The sequence below is a fragment of the Mobula hypostoma genome, chromosome 11 (assembly GCF_963921235.1).
Source record: "Mobula hypostoma chromosome 11, sMobHyp1.1, whole genome shotgun sequence".
Classification (NCBI taxonomy): domain Eukaryota; kingdom Metazoa; phylum Chordata; class Chondrichthyes; order Myliobatiformes; family Myliobatidae; genus Mobula; species Mobula hypostoma.
Genome location: NC_086107.1, coordinates 78,581,181 through 78,592,259, shown reverse-complemented (window position 1 = coordinate 78,592,259; position 11,079 = coordinate 78,581,181). Strand labels below are relative to the sequence as shown.

At 46.6% G+C, this 11,079-nt stretch overlaps 1 protein-coding gene across 2 annotated transcripts; it reads right to left on the bottom strand.

Moving 5' to 3' along the window:
* Positions 1-2,201: 2,201 nt before the first annotated feature.
* Positions 2,202-7,510, bottom strand: LOC134353842 (zinc finger protein 271-like). Of its 2 annotated transcripts, XM_063062314.1 has the most exons (3): positions 7,430-7,510; positions 7,064-7,295; positions 2,202-4,092 (listed from the first exon to the last, which is right to left on the bottom strand). In XM_063062314.1, exon 3 carries the CDS (start codon positions 3,678-3,680, stop codon positions 2,412-2,414), a length of 1,269 nt encoding a protein of 422 aa, XP_062918384.1. In that variant the 5' UTR covers positions 3,681-4,092; positions 7,064-7,295; positions 7,430-7,510; the 3' UTR covers positions 2,202-2,411. The 2 variants fall into 2 exon arrangements, with proteins under 2 accessions (XP_062918384.1, XP_062918383.1); XM_063062313.1 differs by lacking the exon at positions 7,430-7,510 and having other exon boundaries at positions 7,064-7,337.
* Positions 7,511-11,079: the final 3,569 nt, after the last annotated feature.

Below are 11,079 nucleotides of genomic sequence, written 5' to 3'. Positions count from 1 at the left end.
GGGGTTGAAGGAGTGTGAAAGGCAACTTCACTGAGATGGAGGGGTTGCTAGTGGTGTAGGAAGCATCACAGGGATGGGGGAAGTGTTATCTCAGAGATAGCCTAGGGGATAAGGGTGCTGTGCCAAATTGAGGGGTGGGAGGGGAGGGGGAGATGGGGAAAGTATTTGGCCCAGAGACCGGAAGGGTAGAAGAGACTGAATGGAGAGGGCAGAGGGGGGAGACATTCCAGAGATAGGGGAGTATGGGAAAAGTATGACCCAGAGATAGGGTTTGAGGAATAGTGTGTCCCTGAGGAGGAGGGTTGGGGATCGAGGCGAGTGGGCTTCAAAGAGATGGGGTGTTTGCCAGGTGGGTATATCACAAAATTGGAGGAGTGGAGTGTGGTGGGAAAGTGAAGGAGCTTTCTCGAGACATGCGGGGGGAGGCAATTGTAAGGAATGGGGGAAGGTGCTGGTAGAGGCAGGTGAAATGGATGACACATTGACTGGGGTAGAAAGGAAGTAATGACTGGGTCGTCACAGACACAGGTTCAGCAGAGGGAATTGTTCACGCCTGACAGGTGCTGGAAGTGAGAAAGCCACCTTTCAGAGACGGGTGTAGGGAGCATTACAGAGACAGGGATGTGAGGTGGTTTATCCCAAGGATGGGAAGGGGGCATCCATTATGTGGGGGTATGGAGTGTATAGTGTTATCCCAGAGGCATGGGAGGGAATCACAGAGATAGGGTGCAGGGGTGCCCCAGAGATGGGGGGAGTTGACAGAAATGGAAGGGGAGTTGTTGTTCCAAGAGCCTTTGCTGATACATGGGCAGGATTCGTCCCAGAGACATGTAGCCTTGCTATGATTGGTATGGTTTCTATCAAGATGTTGAATAGCATCTCCAACACCACATTCAAAGAACGATGGCATTCCAGTGTGGGTGAACAAACATTCAGAGCAGAACTGATGAATTGGTGTTTGAGATTGCCATACTCAAATCCCTTGCCTTTTGTACTCTGTAAAAAGTTTACAAAAGATATCAATGGGTGAAGGACAGTATTTCTGATGAGATGGTTTAAGTCTCCAAGGTGATCTCTGACATCACACAGTGATACGTTAAGAGAACAAATCCTCAACTTCCATTGGGCAGACAGCCCACGCATCTGGACTGAGCATCAAATTCTCTGTTTGTCTACTTGTTGGTATCATAGTGGGACAAGAATCAATGATCTCACAAGGTGACCTGTTAAAGAAGCAAAAGTGACACAAGGAATTTGTTTTTCTGTGCAGCTTCAATTGATATTTTAATTCACTGGAAGTTGGATCCAGTTCTTTCTTTTGCACCTCAGTCGCAACTATTCCTACTAGCTACCAAGGTATAGACATCAGCTGGTTCTTGTCATCAGACCTGATCTTAATGTTACACTTCAATTGGTAGAAAATTGTTTTTCTACTTCACTTGAAGTTACATTACAAGTTCCTCATGCCTGATAAAGTTGGAATTGTATTTTTTTGAGGATGTTCCAAATCCTCAGGTTTAGATACCATGGACAGCTGTGCCTGGAAAGTCCAGTTCCCTTCCTGGAGCCTTTTGTCCACTGAACATTTGACACAGCTTTGGACCCTTGGCCCCTGACCACCTTTTCTTTTTCTCTATCAGCTCCCAAATGTTGCTAAACTGTCATTCGTTGCCACTTTTCTGCTGTTTCCCTGCTCATCATATCCCCTTACACCTCCCACTGTCCAGACTGAAACTTTGCACTCTGCTGACCCATCTCTAATTTCTGCTGCTGCTCCATTGAATATTCAACTTATGGTTCTGCATTCTGCCTTCAAAAGACTTTTAGAGAACGCAACCCTTTGGAAGGAGCGAAAATGATCCATAACATTGAAATGGGCAAAGAATAAGGTGGTTAACTACTAATGTTATTCTTCCTCAGCCCAGAGATTTGAGGGACAAACAACATGTCAGACATAACTGCAGTCAGTCCGCAGAAAGTCATGTAGGAAATTCAAGGGAAACCTCTTCACTCACAGAGTGCTGACTGTTTGGAACCCATCACCATAGGGAGAGTGAGAGGTGAACAGCAGGGAATGACTTAAAAGGACTATCGTGGAACAGAAACACTGGCAGAGAGCAGCAATGGAGAGTTGACTCCCTTCTGTACACTAGGTGTGTTGTCAATTCACCGAGTAACTGAGACAGAGTTTAAAATAGCACAAATTTATTTGCCACAAATCCATAATATTGAACTCCAGGCCCACTGAATGAGAACATCAGCAATAGAAACTCCTCCCAGGTCCAGCAACCAGGGTCCGGAACTGGGTGTGGTTAGCAGCAGCAATAACTGCAGAATTTGACAACTGTCACTTGTGAACTTGCCTTTGGATTTGTTAACTATGATGGTTAAATAATCCAGCTTACAACTATTTAAACTTTCTCCCCAGTGTGAACTCCGTAGTGCTTCCGAAGATTGGATGAATGATTGAACCCCTTCCCACATTCAGAGCAGGTGAACGGCCTCTCCGCAGTGTGAACTTGATAGTGTGCCACAAGGTTGCTTGACTGAGAAAATCCCTTCCCACATTCAGAGCAGGTGAACGGCCTCTCTCCAGTGTGAACTCGCAGATGTTCCTTCAGGTCAGATGATCGACTGAATCCCTTCCTACAGTCTGAGCAGGTGAATGGCCTCTCCCCAGTGTGAACTCGTAGATGTTCCTTCAGGTCAGATGATCGACTGAATCCCTTCCCACAATGTGAGCATGTGAATGGTCTCTCCCCAGTGTGAACTCGCTGATGTACCTTCAATTGTGATAAATGACTGAATCCTTTCCCACATTGAGAGCAGGGGAACAGCATCTCCCCAGTGTGCACTTGCTGATGTTCCCTCAGGTGAGATGAGTGAGTGAATCCCTTCCCACAATGTGAGCAGGTGAATATATTCTCCCCAGTGTGAACTTGCTGGTGTGCCAGTAAGTTAGATAACTGAGTGAATCCCTTCCCACAGTCTGAGCAGGTAAATGGTTTCTCCCGCATGTGAACACGCTTGTGTGCCAGTAAATTTGATAACTGAGTGAATCCCTTCCCACAGTCTGAGCAGGTGAATGGTTTCTCCCTAGTGTGAACTCGCTGGTGTGCCAGTAAGTTAGATAACTGAGTGAATCCCTTCTCACAGTCTGAGCAGGTGAATGGTTTCTCCCCAGTGTGAACTCGCTGGTGTACCTTCAATTGAGATGACTGCGTGAATCCTTTCCCACATTCAGAGCATGTGAACGGCCTCTCTGCAGTGTGAACTTGATAGTGTGTCACAAGGTTGCATGACTGAGAAAATCCCTTCCCACATTCAGAGCAGGTGAACGGTCTCTCTCCAGTGTGAACCCGCAGATGTTGCTTCAGGTCAGATGATCGAGTGAATCCCTTCCCACAGTCTGAGCAGATGAACGGTCTCTCCCCAGTGTGAACTCGCTGATGGTCCTTCAGGTGAGATGAGTGACTGAATGCCTTCCCACAGTGTAAGCAGGTGAATGGCTTCTCCCCAGTGTGAACCCGCTGGTGTGCCAATAGGTTAGATAACTGAGTGAATCTCTTTCCACAATTTGAGCAGGTAAATGGCCTCTCCCCAGTATGAATTCGCTGATGCACCTTCAATTGAGATGAACGAGTGAATCCCTTCCCACAGTCTAAGCAGGTGAACAACATCTCCTCGGTGTAATCTGACTCGTGTGCCAATCAGTCAGCTGAGCGAGTGAATCCCATCCCACAGGCTAAGCAGGTGTATGGCCTCTCCCCAGTCTGACCAGTGTATGTCAGTGGGTTGACAGAGTGAACCATTTTCCCCCACAGACTGAACACGTGAACAGCCTCTCCGCTGTGAGAACTCGCGGATGTGTCAGCAGATCAGATTACTCAGTGAATAGTCTGCCGATCAGCTCAGTGTGTTAGTCTTTTCCGACCAACACCGCACAGCCTTTCACTGCTGTGAAATTTCTGTTGTATGATCAGCTTGGATGACAGAATGAATCGCTTCCCACAGACAGAACAGATCAGCAAATGCTGGTGTGTTCTCGGCACTCCAGTTCCAGTGGATTTCACTGAGATATGTCTTCCTCTCCTAGGATCAACAACAAGTATATTGGTGACAGAGACATTAGAACTGACATGTTGTTGTGTTTGAGACTCGTGCACACAAATTTTTCATTTCTAACCTATAAAAAGATTTACAATAGACATTGATGGGTGAAGGACAGTATTTCACATGAGATAATGTCTGATATCACACAATTACAGCGTTGTTCAACCCAAGTAGGAAGAACAATTCCTGATCTTCTAACTCAGCATGATCAGGCACCTGGACTGACCATCCAGTTCTCTGTCTGTCACAATGGTCCATTCCTGCCTGTTTTCAGTGATGTGGCTCAGTTCGTCTCTCTCCATTAGCACTATTTCAAGTTTTGGTTATGTCCCTTCGTGTTACAAAAAGCACATGTTACATGGCTAATGCTGCAGACTTTCAGATTACTCTGACCACTCCCCCCCCCAGGTGACTGTTGATGTTGAACTGATCAATTGCAATGCCAAGAATATGAAGGGAAGGGCTGTTGTCTTTGTGGTACTTTTGCAATGTGAAAGCTATAGGTCACTTGTTACCCAAGACAAAGGTGTTTGATATCATTATGTACCCGGAGAGAATGGTACAAAACATGTTCTCATGGGTAGAAAGGTCCAGAGAAAGAGGTAAAACAAATAAGTCTACAATGGATGCAAGCTCATCGGATCACCAGGATAATATGTCAGGATGCTGCTTATTGACTACAGCTCAGTGTTTAACTCAATCACTCCTAAAGTTCTGACTGAAAAGCTCCAAAACCTGGGCTTTTGTACCACCTTATGCAACTGGCCTCTCAGCTTCCTCACTGGAATACCACAATCCGTGCGAATCAGAAGTAACTTATCCACCTCGCTGACAATTAATGCTGGTGCATCTCAAGGTTGCATGCTTAGCCTCTGCTCTACACCCATGGCACAACTCAAATGCAATGTATAAATTTATTGATGACACAACTATTGTTGGCAGAAGCTCAGATGGTGAGGAGAAGGCATACAGTAGCAAGATATATGCTAGCTGAGTATTGTCACAGCAACAACCTTGAACTCAATGTCAGTACGTCACAATCCACTGATTGTGGACTTCAGAAAGAGTAAGACGGGAACACACACCAGTTCTCATAAAGGGATCAGATCGGAAACAGCGAGCAATTTCAAGTTCTTGAGTGCATAGAACATAGAACAGTACAGCACATTACAGGCCCTTTGGCCCACAATGTTGTGCCAACCTTCAAACCCTGCCTCCCATATAACCCCCCCCCCACCTTAAGTTCCTCCACATACCTGTCTAGTAGTCTCTTAAACTTCACTAGTGTATCTGCCTCCACCACTGACTCAGGCAGTGCATTCCACACACCAACCACTCTCTGAGTAAAAAACCTTCCTCTAATATCCCCCTTGAACTTCCCACCCCTTACCTTAAAGCCATGTCCCTCTTGTATTGAGCAGTGGTGCCCTGGGAAAGAGGTGCTGGCTATCCACTCTATCTATTCCTCTTATTATCTTGTACACCTCTATCATGTCTTCTCTCATCCTCCTTCTCTCCAAAGAGTAAAGCCCTACCTCCCTTAATCTCTGATCATAATGCATACTCTCTAAACCAGGCAGCATCCTGGTAAATCTCCTCTGTACCCTTTCCAATGCTTGCACATCCTTCCTATAGTGAGGTGACCAGAACTGGCCATAGTACTCCAAGTGTGGCCTATCAAGAGTTTTATAGAGCTGCATCATTACATCGCAACTCTTAAACTCTATATCCCTCAACTTATGAAAGCTAACACCCCATAAGCTTTCTTAACTACCCTATCTACCTGTGAGGCAACTTTCAGGGATCTGTGGACATGTACCCGCAGATCCCTCTGCTCCTCCACACTACCAAGTACCCTGCAATTTACTTTGTACTCTGCCTTGGAGTTTGTCCTTCCAAAGTGTACCACCTCACACTTCTCCGGGTTGAACTCCATCTGCCACTTCTCAGTCCACTTCTGCATCCTATCAATGTCTCTCTGCAATCTTCGACAATCCTCTACACTATCTACAACACCACCAACCTTGGTGTCATCTGCAAACTTGCCAACCCACTCTGCTACCCCCACATCCAGGTCGTTAATAAAAATCACGAAAAGTAGAGGTCCCAGAACAGATCCTTGTGGGACACCACTAGTCATAATCCTCCAGTCTGAGTGTACTCCCTCCACCACGACCCTCTGCCTTCTGCAGGCAAGCCAATTCTGAATCCACCTGGCCAAACTTCCCCGGATCCCATGCCTTCTGACTTTCTGAATAAGCCTACCGTGTGGAACCTTGTCAAATGCCTTACTAAAATCCATATAGATCACATCCACTGTCATCTTCTTTGAGGATCAACTGAGCCCAACATAGTAATGCAGCTACAAAGAAGGCATGATAGAGGCTATATTTCATTAGGAATATGAGCAGAGTTGGTATGTCACCAAAGACACTTGCAAATTTCTACAGATGTACCTTGGATAGCATTCTAACTGGCTGTATTAGGGGAGATGCTACTGCACAGGATGGAAAGCAGCTGCAGAGTTGTACATTCAGTCAGCTCCATCATGGGCGCTAGTTTCCACAGTATAAAGAATGTGGTCAAGGAGCAATAACTCAAAAACGTGGTATCCATCATTAAGGACTCCCATCACCAAGGACGTGCCCTCTTCTCATTACTACCATTCAGGTAGACGGCACACACTTAAGGATTCAGGAACACCTTTCCTCTCCTCTGGCATCATATTTCTGAATGGACATTGAACCTATTAACATGACCTACTTTTGTACGTCTGTTTTAAACTAATTATTTAAACTATTTAATATACATACATAATACATGCATAATTTTTTTATATTTATCATGTATTGCATTGTACTTGTTGCCGCAAAAACAACAAATTTCACGATGTATGCCGGTGATATTAAACCCGATTCTAAACGAGATCGTAAACACGAGGAATTCTTACTAGCTCTTCTTTCAGTTAGTCCTGACGAAGGGTCGCGGCCCGAAACGTCGACTGAACCTCTTCTTAGAGATGCTGCCTGGCCTGCTGAGTTCACCAGCAACTTTGATGTGCGTTGTCTGAGCGAGACCGTCTAACCATCAGGGTCACAACCATGCGCATGCGCTATAGAAATAGCGCCACGTTCCTCCCTCATGCGCCGAAAGCTCCCCGGAGCCCGGGACGGATCGTGGGGCTGAGAGAGAAAGAAAGTATTGAGGATGTCCCAGTCGGCAGGACCACGGTTTGTCCGGAGCTCGCAAGAATTATCCCTCCGTCGCGGTGTGGACGCCGGTGATATTCTAGCTCCGCCCACAACCCGACTCCTACCTGCTGCGGCGCTTCAGCCACAGCCAGTTGTCCACTGAGCGCATGCGCGATTATCGGATACTAGCTCTGAGCCTTACGCATGCCTAAGTATCACTGGCTCTCCGACTCTGAAGCGCAGAGAGTTCTGGGTAAGCAATGTGTTGCCAAGTATCGGCTCGATGCCACCTGTCTCAAAAGGAGATACGGTAGTGTTTTTATGCAGAAAACTCTGCAGCTATTTTGATGCAGCAAGCTCCCACACACAATCCACTCATTGACAACAGGCAATCCGTGTGACAGCTGTCAAAGTCCAACTCATTTACAAATGCAGATACAAAACACGAGATTCTGCAGATGCTGGTAATAAACGGTAGAGCGACACACACAAAGTGCAGCAGGAACTCAGCAAGTCAGGCACCTTTTATCCTCTCCCGGGTCTGTGACGCCCAGTTACCCACAACCTTCACCACCCTGACTCTGAAGCATCCATCTCTTTCCCTCATCCTTTCCACATCCACCTCTGCAACGAAGCCCCTCTCCTGTCTTTGAAACACCAACATTCCTCCTCCTCAGATGGTGGCAAGTAGTGAGATAAATCAGATTGTTGAGTGATGTCGCAAAAACAACCTTATACTCAACATCAGTAACACCAAGGAAGTTATACCACAACACATCAAGGGATCAGTAATGGAAAGGGAGAACAGTTTCACATTCCTGGGTGTGAACATCTGTCAGATCAACAAAAGGCAATTACAAAGAAGGCGCAACAGCAGCTATATTTCATTAAGAGTTTGAGGAGATTTGGTATGTCACCAACGACTCTTGCAAATTTATACAATGTACTGTGGAGAGCATTCTAACAGGTTGCCACACTATCTGGCCATTGCAGAGGATCGGAAAAAGCTGCAGAAAATTGTAAACTCAGAAAGCTTCATCATTGACACTAGCCTCACCAGTATCAAGTTCTCCATCAAAATGTAATGCCTCAAGAAGGTTTCATCTATCATTGAGGACCCCCAGCACCCAAGAAGTGCCCTCCTCTCATTGCTGCCATCAAGGAGGAGGTACAGGAGCCTGAAGGCACACACTGAACATTTCAGGAACAGCTTCTTCCCCGCTGACATTATATTTATAAATGGACAATTAAACTATGAACACATCTATAGCGTTATATTGCAATACTGTGTATTGCAATGTACTGCTGCTACAAAACAAGATATTTCACGACATATGCCAGTTATATTAAAACTGATTCTGACTCTGATAGCTCATTGTTTCCGACAGTTTCAATGCTCATCCACTTCTCAAATGTTGTGAAAGGACCTGCCCCCGCCACCAATCCAGGCAGCGTGAGGGAAAAATTTCTTCCTTACGTGACGAAAGTACAAATAGACTAAGATGTTAACTGTCCTGTGCTGGCACCAGTGGGATCAGCAGTTGGTCTGCCACCTGTCTTCAGTAGAAAGAGAGATAAGGAAAACAATGGAGCAGCATTTGGAGATGTTAATGAAGGGACGGGAGAGTTTAACGGAAGGAGACACGGTCTGAGAGCTGTCAAGACCGCTCCTCTTTGAACACTGAACTGTTCGAAGTGATGGACAGGCGATACCCCAGCAGGGGGATAAAAAGGCACAGGTTCGCTAAGGCAGGACACACATGACACCACGATGTAACGAGACCCTGGAAGCGGTGCTCCTCCCACAAGTCGGTGGGAGTTTTGGAGGGCTGGTTGCGGGACCAAGCCATAGACGCACAGGGTGGAAAAGTACGGTCGGCGGGAACCTGGTGTGTGTCCGCCCTTGCCTGGGTGCCAGGTTCACTGCAGAGAAACGATTGTATCTGAAAACGGAGGAGTCACAGTTGGTGACCTCAGAAGACATTACAAAGGGCTCGCCCAAAACCTGACTGCGAATAATATCGATACTCTGTGTGGAAGCTGTTTGAATATTCATTCGCTTTTGCTCTCTCTCTCCTTCCCCCCCACCGTCCACCGGCACGGCAGTGATTACTGTGAACTGAACTGAACTCAATTGAACTGAACTTTGCGTCACTTTGAAACTGGTCATTTACCCCTAGACGACGATAGAGCTTGATTGATCCTGTTATCCTAATTCTGTGTACATGTGTGTTTATCATTGCTGAACTGTTGCATTTATTATCCTTTTGATTATTTCTTTAATAAAACTTTCTTAGTTCCAGTAATGCAGACTCCAACAGAGTGATCCATTTCTGCTGGTTTGGCAACCCAGTTACGGGGTACGTAACATAAGTGGGGTTCTCGTCCACGATTTTGAACGCTAAATTTGGGATGGAGTAAATTAATTGGGTTAAAATTCCCGAAAGAAAGAAAAGACAAACAGCAGAAATGGAGATTGAGGAATTTATAAGGGCGCCGACCTTGGAGGCATTAGAGGATGCCAGGAAAGCGGAATTGGCAGCTGTGGCCAAACGGTTGAATCTTGTTAAGGGGAGGTCGACAATGAGGAGAGAGGAGATGCACAGAGCTATCGTAGAGCACTATGTATCTAAAGGTGTATTTCCCCAAGGGGAGCTGGAGGTGGTGTCTATTGAAAAACCTGCTGAAGACACAGTACAGGTGCAGATTGAAAAATTGAGACTCGAGCACGAGTTCCGGGTATGGCAGCTAGAACATGAAGAGAAACAGTTAGAACGACAAAGGCAAGAGAGAGAGAGGCAGTTGGAGCGAGAAGAGAGGCAGTTGGAGCGAGAAGAGAAACAGAGGGAAAGGGAATTTGAGCTGGAGAAGTTAAAGATAAGGGCAGAGCAGGGGCCCATGCCAAACCAAGGTGGAGGGTTCAGGGCGACCCAGGAGGTTAGGCTGGTTCCCCCATTTGACAATACCGATGTGGATCGGTACTTTCTCCATTTCGAAAAAGTTGCTACGTCAGGACTGGCCGAGGGATAAGTGGGCTGTTTTGCTTCAGCGTGTACTGAAAGGGAAAGCCCAACAAGCTTACTCAGCTTTGTCCGCGGAAGATGCCCAGAGGTATGAGGTGGTGAAAGAGGCCATCCTCAGGATTTATGAGTTGGTCCCGGTGGCATACCGGCAGAGGTTCTGGAATGCGAGGAAGCAGTGGGACCGCACGTATTTGGAGTTTGCCCGTGAGATGCAGACATATTGTGAGCGTTGGTGCGCCTCAAAGGGGGTAGATGGGGATTATGACAGACTGCTACAGCTGATCCTGATTGAGCAGTTTAAAGGTTGTGTCCCTGAGAGTATGAGACCCTACCTAGATGAGAAAGAGGCAGCCACGTTAGCCGCAACTGCTAAGTTAGCGGATGAGTATGCGTTGACGCATAAAATGAAGTTTGCCCCGAGTAAAGGCAACCAGAAGGGTAGTCAGAATGGCGGGGAGAGTACGCCAGAAAAGTCAGAAAGTAAGCCGGGGACTAGTGAGAAGGATAAGGTAGACCGGGAGCAGTCTGGTAGGAAGTCTCCTGGGGTCGTCTGTTATAACTGTGGGAAAGTTGGACACTTTGCATCCAGGTGCTTTGCCCCAAAGAAGGAGACGGGAAAAGAAAAAATGGCGATTCTGACTGGCTGTATCGAGCTGGTAAACGAACCGCTAGGAGAGGAAAGGTCTGCCAAAGTTCAGGAAGGGCGCGAGAGGTCTATCTCGGCCGGTTTGGTGTCGGTGAAGGAGAGGTTA